Here is an 18,757-nt window from a genome sequence, read left to right on the forward strand (position 1 = left end):
GACCCCATCGTTTCTGTCTCCGCCACCGCTGCCGGCAGCCCATTCCACGTACTTGCCACTCTCTGCCATTTAAAAAAAAACAACATACCCCTGACATCTCCTCAGGGGTAAGCACCTTAAAACTGTGCCCTCTTGTGCTAGCCAATTCAGCCCTGGGAAAAAGCCTCTGACTATCTGCACAATCAGTGCCTTTCATTATCTTGTACACCTCTATCAGGTCACCTCTCATCCTCCATTGCTCCAAAGAGGAAAGGCTGAGTTCACTCAACTTATTCTCATAAGGCAAGCTTCCCAATCCTGACAACATCCTTGTAAATCTCCTCTGCATTTCTATGGTTTCCACGACCTTCCTGTAGTGAGGTGACCAGAATTGAGCTCAATACTCCAAGTGGGGTCTGAGCAGGGTGGTATATAGCTGCAACATTACCTCTCAGCTCTTAAACTCAGTCCCACAGTTGATGAAGGCCAATGCACCATATGCCTTCTTAACCACAGAGTCAACCTGCGTAGCAGCTTTGAGTGTCCTATGGACTTGGATCCCCAAGGTCCCTCTGATCATCCACACTGCCAAGAGTCTTACCACTAATGGTATATTCTGGCATCGTATTTGACCTACCAAAATGAACCACCTCACACTTTTCTTGGTTGAACTCCATTTGTCACTTCTCAGCCCAGTTTTGCATCCTATCAATGTCCCGCTGTAACCTCTGACAGCTCTCCACACTATCCACAACACACCCAACCTTTGTGTCATCAGCAAATTTACTAAACCATCCCTCCACTTCCTCATCCAGGTCATTTGTAAAAAATCACAAAGAGTTGGGGTCCCAGAACAGATCCCTGAGGCACGCCACTGGTCACCGACCTCCATGCAGAATATGACCAGTCTTCAGCCACTTGTTTCCTTCTGTGGGCAAGCTAGTTCTGGATTCACAAAGCAATGTCCCCTTGGATCCCATGGTCCCTACCTTCTCATAAGCTTTGCATGAGGTACCTTATCAAATGCCTTGCTGAAATCCATATACACTACATCTACTGCTCTATCTTCATCAATGTGTTTAGTCACATCCTCAAAAAATTGAATCAGGCTAGTAAGGCACTACCTGCCTTTGACAAAGCCATGCTGACTATTCCTAATCAAATTATACCTCTCCAAATGTTCATAAATCCTGCCTCTCAGGATCTTCTCCATCAACTTACCAACCACTGAAGTAAGACTCACTCATTTATAATTTCTTGGGCTATCTCTACTCACTTTCTTAAATAATGGAACAACATCTGCAACTCTCCAATCCTCCGGAGCCTCTTCCATCCTCATTGATGATGCAAAGAGTATCACCAGAGGCTCAGCAATCTCCTCCCTTGCTTCTCACAGTAGCCTGAGGTACGTCCCATCTGGTCCTGGTGATTTATCCAACTTGATGCTTTCCAAAAGCTCCAGCACATCCTCTTTCTTAATATCTACATGCTCAAGCTTTTCAGTTCACTGCAAGTCATCCCTGAAATCGCCAAGATCCTTTTCCATAGTGAATTAAGTACCTCTGCTATCTCCTCCAGTTCCATACGCACTTTTCCACTGTCACACTTGATTGGTCCTCTTCTCTCTTGCCTTATCCTCTTGCTCTTCACATACCTTGGGTTTTTCCTTAATCCTCTCCACCAAGGCCTTCTCATGGTCCCTTCTGTCTGTCCTAATTTTATTCTTAAGCTCCTTCCTGCTAGCCTTATCTTCTAGATCTCTCTCATTACCTACCGGTAGTTTTTTTAACCTTTCGTAAGCTCTTCATTTCTTCTTGTCTAGATTTACAACAGCCTTTGTACATCACAGTTCCTGTACCCTACCATCCTTTTCCTGTCTCATTGGAACATATCTATATAGAACCCACGCAAATATCCTCTGAATATTTGCCACATTTCTTCCATACATTTCCCTGAGAACATCTGTTTCCAATTTATGCTTCCAAGTTCCTGCCTGATAGCCTCATAGTTCCCATTACACAGTTAAGCATCTCCCTAACTTGTCTGTTCCTGTCCCTCTCCAATGCTGTGGTAAAGGAGATAGAATTATGATCACTATCTCCAAAATGCTCTCCCTCTGAGAGACCTGACACCTGACCAGGTTCATTTCCCAATACCAGGTCAAGTACAGCCTCTCATCTGATAGGCTTATCTACATATTGCGTCAAGAAACCTTCCTAAACACACCTAACAAACTCCACCCCATCTAAACCCCTCACTCTAGGGAGATGCCAGTCAATATTTGGGAAATTAAAATCTCCCATCACAACAACTCTTATTATTACACTTTTTCAGAATCTGTCTCCCTATCTGCTCCTCGATGTCTCTGTTACTATTGGGTGATCTATATTTTTAAAAAAACAACCAGTAAAGTTATTGACCCCTTCCTATTCCTAACTTCCACCCACAGAGACTCCTCCATGGCTTCCTCTTTTTCTGCTGCTGTGACACTATCCCTGATCAACAGTGCCACACCCCCACCCCTTTTGCCTCTCTCCCTGTCCTTTCTGAAACATCTAAAGCCTGGCACTTGAAGTAGCTATTCAAGTCTCCGTAATAGCCACAACATCCAAGTGCTGATCCAAGCTCTAAGCTCATCTGCTTTGTTCATAATACTCCTTGCATTAAAATAGACACATTTGAAACCATCGGTCTGAGTGCGTCCCTTCTCTATCACCTGCCTATCCTTCCTTTCGCACTTTCTCCAATCTTTCTCTATTTGTGAGCTAACCACCCTTTCCTCCAACACTTCAGTTTGGTTCCCACCACCCAGCAATTCTAGTTTAAACTCTCCCCAATAACCCGAGCAAACCTCCCCAACAGGATGTTGGTCCCCCTGGAATTCAAGTACAACCTGTCCTTTTTGTGCAGATCACACCTGCCCCAAAAGAGGCCCCAATGATCCAGAAATCTGAATCCCTGCCATACAATCCATCAGCCACGCATTTATCCTCCACCTCTGGTCTCCTTTTGACTTCTGGTTTTGTCCCATATCTGATATGTTGTGAGGTTAATTAGTACTATAACTTGTCCTTTAGTGTGTGTAAGTACCAAAAATAATTAAAGGGATTATATGGAAGAGAGTAATTTGAAGAGCAACAGGAAAATAGAAATGGAGCATCAGGCTCTTTAGTATTGCTCTTTTGGGATGGACCAGTAGGCTGAATGACTGTTTCCTGTATTAGAAGAAGTAGAAATGTACAGAATAAATGAGAAATGTAATTGTGAATGGGAAAACGTGTCTTAGCAAATTGATTTAAGTTTTTAAGGCAGTACGAAAAGGATGATTTGGTTTGTTTTAGAAAGGCCTCTGATCAGACCTCACTTGGCAGGCTGAGTTAGAAATTATTAGCCCATGGAATCCAAGTAAGAGTGGCAAAGCTGCATATTGTACTTGCGTTAAGTATAATTTTTAGGTATTTTTAGAATATATTAGAGAGCGCTCAAGTGCAATATTCATTTGATTTACTTGAACACATTCTAATCAAGAAGTTTTTAGTTTTGAAATAGTAATGAACTGCATGTCTCACTTTGAAATAATGTTTTGGTCTCTTTTGAATACTGATTTTTATTTTTAGGGGATGATGAACAGTCAAAACAGATGGCTGCAAGTTGGGAAGCTGAAGGAGTAGGAGAAGCAACTGTCAACTCTTTTGTTGCTATTAAAATAGATGCTAAAAGGCAAGTATCCCATGTACATTCACCAAATGGTGGGTTATGGTATTTTGTTTGTCTTTGAATCATTGATATTGAGATATTTTTAAATAGATCTAAAAACCATTATAATATTTGACAATGGTTTTTTTTATTCTACAGTGAACCATGTATGCAGTTTTCTCAAATTTGTATCCTTTTTTCTCTTCTGTTCTTAAAAGTTAGGTTCTGTTTTCTTCTAAGCACTTTTAAGCATTTAAGTATCTTTCCCCTTCCTTCTTGGTCCTGAAGAAGGGTTTTGGTCCGAAATGTCCACTACCTGTTCATTTCCATAGATGCTGCCAGACCTGCTGAGTTCCTCCAGCATTTTGTGTGTGTTGCTTGTCCCAAAGACCTTATTTTGGTCACCTGTTGTAATTGAATTTCTAAGCCATGCACACTGGTCATGGAAATGTGTTTTCTTTGGTGTGGCAATACACAGGACTCGTTGTGTTACAGAAGATTTAGCTTATGGAAGTCTTATACAAGTTCCCCCATTAACCTTCAGGAATTATGTATTGTGGTTAGCAGTTAATTAATTCAAGCCAACTACTCTTCATAAAGCTCTTTACAGTTCCTACAGTTATCAAACATTTACATTGCAGCTATAGGTTCTTAGGCAGAGGCTGCTTAAGTGAATTTCTTTGGAAACTCAAAGTAAATTTTTTCTAATGGCACCTGTAAAATGCTTTATCAAACAATGTAACATCCACTGAAAACTTAAGGCCCCCCCACTCCCCAAAGCAAGCCATTAGATGAGAGACATTCTGATTCAGTACTATTGTAACTACTTGGAAAGGCAATAAATAAGTATTCTTAATTGGTCCTCATTGAAATTGTTAGTTTCTGACTTGTAGGGGGGAAAAAAATCTGTTTACAGGCACTCCTTTAGAAATGAACCCTTGTGTATCTTAGGGACGGTCAGTACCAGATCGTTTAAGTTCATTTTTATATCCTGGGATAGGATTTTAACTTTTAACATTTGAGTTGCTGATCCATCACCATAACTACCTAGTTATTGTGAACTAATACATGCCGCTGAAAGAAACCTTCAATCTGAGTTGTTTTTTTTTAACATTTTACTTGGTGCGATCATTTGTGTAACTTAGCCTATGTTAGTTGCTCTGGAATACACTTTGCATCTTATTAAGTTCTCTGATTTACATTTATTGATCAAAAAATCAAACCACTTGGGACAATGTAAAATGTGATCTTTTATCAAATATTCTTTTGATTTGTGAAAATAGGGAAACTTAATGGCATAGAAAAAATGGGAAAACACATCTGCAACGTAATGTCTGCATTCTGATTTGACAGGTAATTCTGTAAGGGTAGAACTGATTTCATGAGGATTTAATGTGTTATTTTAGTATGGGGACTTTGTCCATCAATTGGTAATTTTTGAAAACTGTAAATACTGTATGTTCTGCTCAAGGTTTTATATGAGTAAAACACTTCAAAAGATCCACATAAGTTGGTTTACCAGAAAAAGACATTGAATAAGAATTCTATGGATGTGCTTATACAGAATTAGAACTAGGAAATTGGAGAAGGCTGAATCAGATCGTTGAGACCTTAGGATAGCTTAAATAGAAAAGCAAAGGATATGATGGTGGAGGATAATGCCAATGATTGAAATTCTAGATAATTTTTAAAATAGTGGTTGATAATAAATTATAAATAGAGGGATTATTTATTTTATTTTGGATGCAATTCGGTAGTAGTAGTGTAAATAGATCTTCTGTTGCCTTCCTCTGATATGGACTTAGTTTGGGCTGGTACAATTTGGCCTTGTTTCATTATAGATCTGCAAAGCACTGTATTTGAGACAAGGTCTTAATCTCAACATTTAAGTTATTTTGTTCTTCAGAATTTATTCTTTTATTAGTAGTTTCTGGTTCCTGATTTTAAAAATCTTTTAAAATATTGTTTAGCTCAACAAATGTGAGACTTCCAAATGGCAGTTGGTGATGAAAGAGATTGTGTGCCATTTTGTTTAATTAACTTGTAGAACTATTTCCATTAAATTTCTTATTGGTCTTGCAGACATTTGTCTCACAGTTGAATTTTCATGCAGCTGTCTCATTTGGTATGGTGGTCCAATTTATATTGTTACTATGTACTTTCTATAATAAGACAACAGCTGTCCAATCAGTAGCAAATCTTTTAAATAATTCAGTATATGTAGGACAGTCTGTATTTTGTGAGGGAGATATTCTGCTTTGTGGTGAACTGCCAGCAATTGATTCAAGATTGTTTAACAGAATTTCCTGTACACGTATAAAGTAGAATTAATTATTACCCCAGATCAGATGCAGCACAGAAAAACACAATAGGATAAAGTTTGCGATAATAAAACACACAATATTAATAACATCAGATATCTTCTATACATGGGTTGTTTGTATGTCCGTAAAGTGACGCTAAGCACAGGAGTGTCTGTACGTAAGGTGACTCTGACAGGAAACGAAGTAGTAGTGTTGGGGCTGTGGTCTTGTGGGTGGAGGTGTTGATCAGCCTTACTGTTTGGGGAAGGTAACTGTTTTTGAGTCTGGTCGTCCTGGCATGGATCCTACATAACATCCTCCCTGATGGGAGTGGAGAAAAAAGTCCGTGAGCAGGGTGTGTAGGATACTTCATGATGTTATTGTCTTTTTCCAGGCACTCTTCTGTACATATGTCCTTGATGGCTGATAAGCTGGTGCCATTAATACATTGGGCAGTTTTGACTACCTGTTGTACAGCCGCCTTTTCTGCCACATTGCGGTTTCTGTATCATGCAGTAATGCAGTTTGTCAGGTTGCCCTCTAATGTAACCTAGAAGGATGTAAGTATAGATGTACAAAGCTCAGCTCTCTTCAGCCTCCTCAGAAAGTAGAGGCACTTGTGAGCTTTTCCTGATTGTGTAGAACGTCTTCTGTGACCATGAGAGGTTGTGGCAAGAAGAGCACTCCCAAGAAATTGAAACTGCCTGCAGTTTCCACTACAGTGCCATCGATGTAAAAAAGGCTGTAAGTGATGTAAGTTCTCCTGAAGTCAATAGCCATTTCCTGTGTCTTGTTGACGTCGAGGAAGAAGTTTTTTCTCTGGCACCGGACCTCGATCTCTTCCACCACCTGTCTGTAGGCTGTCTCATTGGTGATGAGCCCTGCAGCTGTTGTGTCATTGGTGAACTTGATAATGTGATTGCTTGGGTGTTTGGCCGTGCAATCGTGTGAGTAGTGTGTACAGCACCCAGCCCTCAAGGGCGCCGTGTTGAGGATGATGGGAGGGAGGAACAGTTGTGCATCCTGATTATCTGAGGCCTGTTCATTAGGAAGTCCAACATCTAGTTGCACAGTGGTGTTCTTAGACTGAGGAGGAGGAGGAGGAGTTTATTCACCAAGGTCTGTGGAACAATAGTGTTGAATCCTGAAGTGAAATCCAGAAACAACATTCTGACATAAGTGTCCTTGTTTTCTAGGTGTGTCAGGGTCGGGTGCATGACAGATGCTGTGGTTTTATCGGTAAACATATTAGTGAGTGTCCAGTGTGGCAGGATTGGAGTTTTTGATAAGTGCTATTCCCACCCATTCAGAGCACTTCATGATCAATGCTGCTAGGAGGTAGTCATACAGGTCTGATGGTGGTTGATTTGAAGCATGTGGGGACAGCAGCCTGTATGAATTAAAAGTTGAAGATGTTAGTGAGCTAGTGTGCACACTCCCCGAGTACTTTCACCTTAAACTTATGCCTTCTAGTTCAAGGCTTTGCTACGCTGGGGAAAACCGCTATATTATAAATTGGAATTGATTTTTTTATTGTTAAATGTACTGAGATACAGTGGAAAACTTAGTTTTGCAAGCCGTCCATATAGATCATTTCAAAACATAAGTATGTTGAGTTAGTATAAGGAGAAGAACAATAACAGAAGGTCAGATATGATGCTACATTTACAAAGTGTAGGGAGACAGTCCAGTACAAGGAGAATGATGATGTGGATTAGAAGAGTTCACCATTAACATTCAGAGTCAAAGTTGAGTTTATTGTCTATGCACAACTGCATTGAAATTGATTTCTAATTGAAAAACTTACAGATTAAATCAATACATAGTATATTGGGGTTGTGCAAGATAAAACAATAACAATGCAGAATAAATTGCAACTACAGAGAGATAATGAGATCTTCATAATGAGATAAATTATAAACTCAAGAGTCCGCCTTATTGTACTAGAGAACCATTCAATACAGTCGACCCTCGTTATTCGCGGGTTCTGCGGATTCAACCAACTGCAGATCGGGAAAACCCGGAAGTTCTCTCTCCAGCACTTGTTGTTTGAGCATGTACAGACTTTATTTTTCTTGTCATTATTCCCTAAACAGTACAGTATAACAACTGTTTACATTGCATTTACATTGTATTAGGGATCATAAGTAATCTAGAGATGATTTAAAGTATACAGGAAGGCATGCATAGGTTACCGTGGATCAGGAATCGAAAAAAAACAGAAGTTTTCTTAATCCAGAACAGGTACATCGGGTATCATTTAGTGTCAGTCAAACGTTCGTCTTAGTATATAGTATATATTTTACCTTTCTATGTATATAAAACACTTAAGAAACGTATGTATTTCAATAATTAAACAACTGCGTTGCTTAGTAATAATTACTTTCATCAGGGCAGGTCCTTCACATGCTCCATTATTCTCACTTTATCCTTTAAAATTGTTCCGATCGTTGACCGACTGTAGCCTAATGCTTTTCCAGTGGCTGATGGCATTTCACCTCTTTCCGATCACTTTATTATTTCCACTTTATTTTCAATCATGATCATTTTCCGGAACAGTAACACTGTGGGCGGAGGGTCCCGAGCTCTGCCAGGTCCTAAAGTCCACCACACTGAGACAGATTAAATAAGGTCCGGAGCTCTGCCAGATCCTAAAATCCACTGCACTGGGACAGATTATATAAGCTCCGGAGCTCCGCCGGGTCGTAAAGTCCACCGACTTGAGCATCCGTGCTTTTTGGTATTCGCGGGGAGTCCTAGAACCAATTCCCTGCAGATAAGGAGGGCCAACTGTAGTCATATAACAGTCCTTGAAGGTGTCCTTGAGTTTGGTTCAGGATTTTGTATCTCCTATCCAATGGGAGATGAGAGAAGAATGTCCCACGTGGTGGAATCTTTGATTATGCTGCACGCACAGGTGCAATGAAAAACTTGTTTACGGCATAAGTAGCATTTACAAGGTAAGTATAAATTATGTATAATTCATGCACAATTTTTACAGGAAAGAACACATTTAGAACAAAAAAATGTCTATTGTGGTACCAAGTAATCAAAGTAGTCTTGGTTCTCTACTGGGCTAGTGATTAAGGTTGTGTAGGTTGGTTCAAGTACCAAATGGTTGACAGAAAGTAGCTGTTCTTGAACATGGTGGTATGGAATTTCAGATTACTGCACCTCCTGCCTGAAATTAGCTGCAGGAAGATGGTGTGATGCCAATAGTGGGGATCTTTGAGGACAGATACTCTTGAGGCAGAGCCTCATAGAATCTTCTGATTGTGGGGAAGGATGTGCTCATGACATATTAGGCTGAGTCCACTACAATCTGCAGCTTCTTGCATTCCTACACATTTAAATCAGTGGGGTGAAAGCTGTCTTTGAGCCTAATGGTGCATGCTTTCAAACTTTTATATCTTCTGTCTGATGAAAAGGGGGGAGGAGAAAGAATGTCCATGGTGGGTGGGGTCTTTGATTACGCCAGCTGCTTTTCCGAGGCAACAAGAAATGTAGACAGAGTCAATGAAGAGAGGCTGTTTTTCTGATGGACAAAGTAGTGCTCACAACTCTGCAATTCCTTGCTGTCTTGGGAAGAGCCAACCAGATAGAATGCTTTCTATAGTGCATGCTTCAAATTGTCAAGGATCAATAAAGACCTGTTAGCCTTCTGAGAAGTAGAGGTGCTGCTGTGCTTTCTTGGCCATGACATCTATTTAATTGGAGTAACACAAGCCATTGGTGATATTTACACTTCGGAACTCAACGCCTCAGCACTGCTAATACGTACTGCACCTGAAGTCAGTGTCCATTGCTATTGTCCTGATGACATTGAGGGAGAGGATGATGTCTTGACTAGACTACAGTAGGGTCATCTGCAAGCTTGCAGATAAGATTACCCTCGACTGCTTTCTCCCAAAAAAATATAGGTGCCAGCCTGTTCGGTGTCTCCCCATAACTCAAGCCATCTATTCTGGCAACATCCTTGTGAATCTTTTCTGCACATTCTCTAGCTCAAATACTTAAAAATATTTTGCGTTTCTAGGTGCTTTATTTCTAATTTTCTTTGTTTATTTCATCGTTGGTAGTTGTTGAATTCATTTAAAATTCAAAAGTGTTACCGAATTTTACAACTTTGCAACTTCACAACTTTTCCAAGATTTTCTAGCACGTTCATCAGTGAAGTTTAATCTGTCAAGCCTGTGTGACCTGATTATCTTGTGCAAGGCTGATAAATGTAGTTTAGTGAGTTTTTGTTCAAAAATATCTTCTTTACAGATGGACTAAAGATAAATGTGGGACAGTTCCAAGTACAGCCTTTGGGTCCTATTAAGCGAGTTCCATTCTGAAGGGAGTGCAGATTTTTACCAATTAAAGCTTCACCACTGTTAGCAGTTTATATGAATGTATAAATAAAGATGTTGTTCCACTTGCCTTTGCATTTTACTCAAAAATGATCCTTAAATCAAGAATATGCAGATCCTGTGGTGTGCATCCCGTCATGTTTTTTTATAGGAGACAATGGAATTCCATTGGAGGTAATTGCTGGTAGTGTGACTGCAGAGGAACTTGTAGCTCGAATTCAGAAAGTGAAAGAAGTAAGCAATGATTTTCTTGTTATTCTTTAGTGGTGACTGCAATTAATTTTAATTTTAATACATCTTTAAGCTTAAATTGCATGGCAAAAATGTATGACTATACAGGAAATTATGAGTATGTAATCAGACTTTTAAAGCTATTAAAAGTATCTATTGCTCTCATTTAGAATCTGTATTTGACCATAATTATGCTATACTAAATTGGAACATGGATAGGTAATGATTTAAATGTTTTGAGAAAGGGCATGTATTTTCTTTCCAAAGTTAATCAGTCATCAAGTATACTTATACATTTTTTAAAAATCTAGATTTTTTCATGAAATTTCTCATTCAGGTATGATTTCCCTGTTACGAATCAAATGCCATTAATGTCATTTATTGTTTTTATTTGATAGATTAGTTACTGCAATGTGGAATTATTATTTTAATTTTAATTATGTCAGAACTTTGGATAAGTTAAGTTCTGCATTCCCAGCAGTTTCAGTACTGTTCCTCTTTAGCAAATGTCCTAGCCAGATGGTTTAGTATGATTTTTGTTCTCCTTGCATGACAGTGAGAATCCTGTTATGTTTGTAAAATGTGCAAAAATAGTGCTTATGGTTACCTAACTGGCTCAAAGATCAACTGGTGATGTATATGCATTCATGGCTAGTTGATTCCTTTGCTGAATTCCAGCTCTTTCACGTGTTATGATGCAAAGAACTGTTGAATCATTATGGTGATATGCAGATCAGGTGCAGAAAGTTAAGAGCAGAAATGACCCTATTACAGATTACCTTCCTGTCACTGGAGAATGCATGGATTTGTGATTCACGAATGTAATTGTTTTCTAAGATTTATTTTTGAAACAGAAAAAATAATTTGAAGCCTTAAGATACTATAAAATTTCTTGCATCTCCATTAGTATAGGGAAACGCAACAAATGCAATATTTAATTTGATGGCATAATCAAACAGAAAAAAAGATAGTCGAAAAAGGTATAGATTGAAGTTGTGAAGGTTCCTCGTGTTCAATGTGATTTTTATAGTACTTGCCTGTAAGGACAAACAAGGCCTCTCTCTCATTCAAAATAATGCTACTTTATAACTGCAGCATTCCTTTTCTCAAAAGTGTCATCCCTCATTTTGCACTGAAATCTCAAGAATAAGTTTAAGCTCTGGACCGTTAGACTCTTCGTGCTGCACTGAGCCAAGTCTGATAGCATTCATCGTTTGACATTTTAAATTTATATCTTTTGTGTTTGTTCCAAATTGAGTTGATATATTTAGATTAATGACCTGGAAAAACAGGCAAACTAAAGGATATCCAAGTTGAGCAATTATACAAAAGTAGGTGGGAGGACATGTTTATTAGGACTACAACTGGATGTTGAATGCCTCACTGAGTAGGTGAAAATGGAGTTGAATTAGATAAATGTGGTTATGCACTTTGGAAGTATCTGAAGGCAAACTGTTATCAAAATGGAAAGAGCAGATTGCAGATTAGTCAAGTACAAAAGGATCTGCTCTGTGAATCACAGTTTGGAAGGCATGTGGTCTTTATTAGAAGAGGACTGAAGTTTGGAAATAAGTATTGCTACAATTACACAAGGTGCTGGTGAGGGCACACCTGGAGTAACATGCATTGGAAAGGATATTCTAGTAATGGAAATAGTCAGAAAGGTAATCACTGGCCTAATTCCTGGGATGAGAAGATGTTCCACTAGGATTGTGGCATGCTCAGACGCAACAGCCACACGGGTTCCAATCAAAGGTGCATTTGTTCTTTTTTGCAAGCACAAGTCACTGCTGGATATTAAGAACATTAAGTACTGCAGTACTATCCCATCAGTGGGTTGCTGAGTAGCGATGGAGCTGGATTTTGTACAGAACAAGTCATGGCGACAATGCAGCGACAATACACAATGTTATGCCAAGATGGTGCACAATCCAATAACTGAAGCAAGTGATTAATATGGATGTTTTTATTGGGATTTCAAGACCATATTGGGCACTGGTAACATACAGTACAACAAGTCCATTTATTGGTAAGATCAACAGCAGGGGAGCTGTGTTGTTTCAGTCATGGCGAGGAGTAGGCCTCTGCAGCTGGGTGGTCTTGGATGCAGTGGCCTATTGCTGCTCTCTGGGGGAGAGAAAGGGCCTCTACTGAGCCCACTGGAATTGTGCTAGGTTGGGGACAGACTCCTCCTGTTGGTGCTGCCCACACCTGTCAGTGGTGCTCTCCAGTGTTCACTCAAAGGAAGAACAAGCTGGACCAGGACAATCTGTAGTCATTTACTCAGGGACTTGGGCTATATGTTTTTTCTTTGTGACTGAATGTTCTTCTGAAATCAAAACCATATGTGTTATATGCTATTTGCAGTTTGCTGTTGGTCATATGTTTTGCATCTTGGCCCCAGAGGAACATATTTGACTTTATTCACGTATGGTTGAATTATAGTTAAATTAGAACTTGAATTTGAACATTCCTCAGGAGTGGCTAAAGAAATTGGGTCTTTGTACTTTGGAGTTTAGAAGAGTTCGAAGTGATCTTCTTTCAAACAAAGAGACTGTTATAAAGTCCTTGGGGGCTTGGCAAGGAAGACGTTGAGGTACTATCAGTAGTAAAAAAGATATGGTTACAGGATTTTGTGTAAATTGCAGCAAAGGAAAGGTTAAAATGTGTGCTTATCAAACAGAGCAGACATTTTATACAGCTTTTTAAAGCTCACTAAGACATCTTGGATAGACATAGTGCAGCCACCCAGGCTGAATGTGTCCCTTTTAAGCCTAACTCTTGTACGGCCCTTCTGAACTCGGGTCACTGAGCATACAGAACAGTGTGGTGACAGAGTCCAGGCTGTTCTCCTTGTGCACAAATAAAAACAAGAGTGATTGAGGAACGAGTGAGTTGTCAGTGTCCAGTTCATCAATGATTACAATTTGGGAGAGTCATTTAAAGTTTCTAGTAGAAGGTCTCTGGAATCCCAATGGGTTGTGGAAACTAGAACATTTAAAGGAGTAGAAACAATATATTATTGAAAGATCAGGAATTGGGAGAAGTGGGAAACCGGCAGAGGAGATGAGATGAAGCTTGGAGCAGAACAGCTGTGTGACCGTAATGATGGAATAGCTTGAGGGTCTACTCCTGCATCTATTTTCTTATGTTCTTACGTTTTAATTACTATTAGATGCATAGACAAAAGAATGTGGCAGCAGGTGTCAACCAGGAAAACCATTTTGGTTGCCAAGTTTCAAAAAGCGAGGTTCCAGAAGCTGATCAATCTAATGAGCCAAGCACACTTACTACAAGAACAACAGAAACAATGGCACCAGAAGAGCTTAAAGAAAGATCAAAAGGTAAAGGAAGAACAAATATTATTGACTGTTGCATGAGGAACGAAATCTTATCATTTAACTGGGGAATATAATTTTCACCATTTCAAATCTTTAAGCATCAGCATGATTGTGAGCTTCTTAAGTATTTTCAGAAAATGGTTAAATTTATTAAAATTTAAATTAATTAATACTTTAAAAATTGCCTGAAGAACCCTGTGTCATTTTCAGGAATTAAATGTATAATTTCATTCTAAGCATTTTTTGCCTTTGAAGTATAAGTTTACAAATCACATGATACCACTTGAAAGCACAACTTTCCAGTGCAGCATCAAGGTACACAAAATCATGAGGAACATACATAAAGTAGACTGTAGCAAACTTATCCATATCAGAGATAGATGAAACTGGAAGGCATCGCTTTAAGCTAAGTGCAGAGAGATTCAGAGTGGATGTGAGGGAGATCTTCCTCACCCACAGAGTTGTAGGTGCTGGTATTCTCCATTTGACAGAACAGCTCACTGACCTTATTTAAGTATCTCGAACATTGAATTCACTTAAGTTATAGTCCAAGTGCTAGGTGATAAGGTTAAAACGGAAGGGTCTCCACTGGTTGACATGGATGAATTGGGAGGAGTAGCCTTTTTCCATATTGTATATGGAACTGACTGAGTGAATATTGCCTCTCGGGTAAGAATAAAACTGAGGCTGCTGATGGCTGCATGGTGGATGCTTTAGTTCAAAGTTCAGAGCACCAGAGGTATGGCTACTCAATTTACTGATATCACAAGGGCAACAGGAAACTAAATTGTGAAGAGCTGACCAGGATTCAGAGATGTAGGTAGTTTCTATGAGTAACGTCGAGGCTTCAGAGAGGGTGCAAAAGAGATACTGGCTGGGTTAGAGGGCATGTGCTATAACAAGAGATTGGGCAAACTTGGGTTGTTTTCCTGAATGCAGCGGAGACTGAGGAGAGATCTGATAGAGGATTATGAGAGTAGTCAGTACTCTCATAAGAGTAGACAGGATTATAGAGTAGACAGTGTCCTTTTCCAGGGTTGAAATGCCTAATACCAGAGGGCATGCATTCGAGGTGAGAGGAGTTTATCTTAAAGGAAATGCAAGAGGCAAGTTTTTTTTCACGCAGAGTGCTGGGTGTCTAGAATGTGCTGCCTGGGGTAGTAGCAGATATATTAGCAACTTTTAAGACACATTTAGATAAGCACATGGATGTGAGGAGAATGGAAGGATATGGACGTTGACTAGACATAAAAAATCAGTGTAGTTGGTCATTTGATAATTTGGTTCGGTAAAATGTTGTGGGCCAAAGGGCCTGTTTCTGTGCTATACTGTTCTCTGTTCTAATAAATGCCAAACCTTTACCAATGATTACCTTTCAATGAATCTCCTGTGAATTGGTAAGTTAGAGACTGCTTTTGTATGGAATAGCATTACACCATGCAAAATAGAATTTGAATGTATGTTTTTTTGAATCTAGAAAGTACAGTTTTGTGTATATTTGGTTAATCTTTTAACATTCATATTGTAGGTGGCAATCCTGAACTGAATAATTTAGAAACTTTAAAGAAAGGGAAAACCTCACCTGTCATATTACAGTAGACAAGCATGGGTGCCTGTGGGTCACTATCTTCAGGGTCAATGGAGAAGAAACCTGATGTGTTCTGCATTGTTTGTGTGTGTTGCTTGTGTCCCCACATGCTTATGCAACTTGCAGATTGCTTGTACCTGGCTAAAGAATGAAAAAGAAGTTGGTATCAGTGGGGTGGGTTTCTTTACAAAATATCAAAGTGCAAAGTAATTTTGAAATCAAAGGATGTGTGTGTGTATATATACACACACACACACACACACACAACAGGGTGGAAACAAGTGTGCAAAAAGCAACAAACTGCGAAAATACAAAATAAATAAATAACAAGAGCATGAGATGTAGAATCCTTGAAAGTAAGTGCATAGGTTGTAGGAACATGGGGTGAGTGGAGTTGAGTGGTTATCCCCATTTGGTTCAATAGCCTGATGGTTTGGGGTCATAACTGTTCCTGAACCTGTTGTTGTGGGTCCTGAGGCTCCTGTACCACCTTCCGGATGGCAGCAGTGAGAAGAGAGCATGAACTTGGGTGGTGAGGGGGGAGGGTCCCTGATGATGGACACTGCATTCCTGCAACAATTCTCCGTGTAGATATGCTTAATGGTGGGGAGGGCTTTACCTGTGATGAACTGAGCTGTATCCATTGCTTTCTGAAGGATTTTCTATTGAAAGGTTTTGGCGTTTCCATACCAGGCTGACAAAATAGCCAGTCAGTATATTTATCAAAGTCTTGTTTAATACATAAATTTGTGGAGGTGTGGAGCCCTTTATACAATATTACATTCTTAAGAAAAGTTAACAAGTACAAGAGGCAGGTAGTGTGATAATTGTTATCAGATTAGCTGAGAAGTAACTCCAATTTAGAATTATCTTGGAGTAGCTTTGCTGAGTTCACAAGAAGTAGGGTTGGGAGTTAATCCCATAGGAAGAATAATACAACCAGATTAGATAATTTGTTTGAAGGGTAAGAAAAATTGTATGGAATGATTGTTGACTATCTAAGATGGTCGCAAACCATAACTGGTTTGGTAGCTGATAGGCTGGAGACATGGTCTCACCAACTATTAAAGCTCCTTTTGGTGTTGCTGGCCTTTTCTGCTGAAGCAGTGTGCTCAAAGGGATGCCTGTAGCAAAAAGCTCTCCCAGGAGTATGACGCATGTAAGCAGCAGTCTCTACACCACTGCCTTCAGGAAAAAGTAGAGACAAATCAACTAGAAAAATGAAAAAATTAAAGATGATATTCAAATAATGAAATTTTGCAGATTCTTTTGCATTATCCTTCTGTTTGAATATGGCTAGATATTTATTTCATTCTTTCCAGAATCTCTTGTACATAAAGATCTTTCGGATCATGCTGGTCCCTCTAATATAGTCACTTCAAATAATGATGAAGTTTCTGCAAAATCTCAGGAGGAGGAGGAGGACCTTAACGCTCGAGTTGAAAGGTATTTCTAAATGCATCTATCTAAATATCTGCACTGGGAAATCAATTCACTGATGCTCAAGTTTGCTTATTAATGGATATTTATTTAATGCTTTTTATTTATTGACATTTTCATTCCTGATATCTTTTTAAAATGCGAAACTAATATCTGTTTAGTTTTCAAGGATTTCATAGAAATTTGAGCCCTCAGGTTTGAAGCTACGTGTATATTTTTTCAATCATCTGTATTTGTTGCAAGATGTCCTGTGTGATGATTCAGAGCAAACACAGAAATAAGGTTAACTTTTTATTTGGTGCCAGACTTACTAAGAAGCTTGAAGAACGAAGGGAACAGAAAAAGGGGGAAGAAGCAATGGTAAATCTTTACTATATATTATTTACAACTTTGTCTTTGTACGTTTGTATTTTTATTGCATTTGGAGACTAAGTAATGTTTATTAAGTATCACTAAACAAGAATTCTATAAGCCTTTACTATTAATTGAAAAAGTTTACTTCTAATCAAACTAGTTTCAGCTGTTTCTGATAGTTTAAGACAATACAAATCTAATACATTAAATCTGATCATCTGCAAATTATGAAGAGTTTCCAGTGTTCGCTGGGATTCTGTGTTTCATGTTCCTTTCCCAACCTCCCAATAAATTTAGCAAATTCAATGGAAAATTTATTACAATGCTGATTAGCATCTAACATAAAATCATTTTAAAATGTGGCAGGCTATTCATAGGGAATAACTGAATAATTTGGTCAGCCCAGCTTCATCAGAGCCCTAAGCATGCAAGAGTATCATAGTTTTACTGCAACTAAGCAATCTGCAAAAACAATATAATGAAGGTAAAACAACAGCATATCTTAAAGTGATTTTTTTTCTCTTTGGATAGCTGAGGGAAGCAAAGTTGTTGTTTATTTACTGTCACTTTAGAATAAAATTTTCAAAGCTATTCCTGTTGATCCTAAGAGAGATTTGTTAAAGTATTTTCTTTTATACTGGCCAATGCAAAATATTCTAAAACCAACTTCATGGAGACCAAACAACGGAAATTGTTTTTAGAGAAACAATTGAGAATAAATAATAGAAATTTTAACATAGCTCACATGAAGAATTGATTATGTTCATCTTTTTTACACATTCTAATTTGATAGTTTTATATTTATTTAACTGTATACTTCTGTTTGTCTTTAATAAGCAGTCTAAATTTAAATAGAACATAAATGATATAACAAGCAAGTTAACAGAATTGATCAGATGTTCTGAGAGTACTGTTGTGAGATGATGGATAATGATTGCAGAGCAATTAAGATGTACTTTATTCTAATTGTTTGCAATACTGTCTTAGGGCTGAATTTTCTATTTGTAGCTTGTGAAAGTATTATATTTTGGGGCATTTATAAAGAAAAATTACATTGCAATAATCATGGGAGTAGCCATTGCTAGGTGGCCCTTCCAACAAGGGACTTTATTCAACTCTGAGAGAAAATACTGAAATAAATCTCCACTATTAACCGAATTAGTCCTCAGTTTGTATTTCAAAAACACAATTTCTTTCAGAATGAAATTAAAGTTGAAGTTGAACGAAGAAAATTAGGCAAGGAAATGACAGAGTTCAAGAGAAAGCAAGAGGAAGACAGAACGAAGAGAATGCTTGAGGAAAGAAGCCGCAATAAAGAAGAGGAGCGTTTAGCACGAGAAAGAATTAAACAACAAATAGCCCTGGTAAGTGTTTTGAGATTATAAGCCTTGTTTAATACCTTAGCTTTGAAATGTCAATCTTGTTGGGGGTGGGAAACTAGAAACATGACATTTGAGGGAAGGTGTTCAA

At 38.6% G+C, this 18,757-nt stretch overlaps 1 protein-coding gene across 1 annotated transcript in view; it reads left to right on the plus strand.

Annotated features, from left to right (window-relative positions):
• The window catches only part of ubxn4 (UBX domain protein 4), a 47,840-nt gene that overhangs the window by 7,163 nt on the left and 21,920 nt on the right, over window positions 1-18,757 (plus strand). Inside the window, exons 2-8 of the mRNA XM_059970230.1 lie at window positions 3,597-3,699; window positions 3,835-3,863; window positions 10,449-10,567; window positions 13,740-13,908; window positions 16,816-16,939; window positions 17,239-17,293; window positions 18,487-18,651. Of these exons, the coding sequence (XP_059826213.1) occupies window positions 3,597-3,699; window positions 3,835-3,863; window positions 10,449-10,567; window positions 13,740-13,908; window positions 16,816-16,939; window positions 17,239-17,293; window positions 18,487-18,651 (764 nt within the window). The remainder of the gene's footprint in view (window positions 1-3,596; window positions 3,700-3,834; window positions 3,864-10,448; window positions 10,568-13,739; window positions 13,909-16,815; window positions 16,940-17,238; window positions 17,294-18,486; window positions 18,652-18,757) is intronic.

The sequence above is a fragment of the Hypanus sabinus genome, chromosome 5, assembly GCF_030144855.1.
Source record: "Hypanus sabinus isolate sHypSab1 chromosome 5, sHypSab1.hap1, whole genome shotgun sequence".
In the NCBI taxonomy this organism is placed as follows: Eukaryota; Metazoa; Chordata; class Chondrichthyes; order Myliobatiformes; family Dasyatidae; genus Hypanus; species Hypanus sabinus.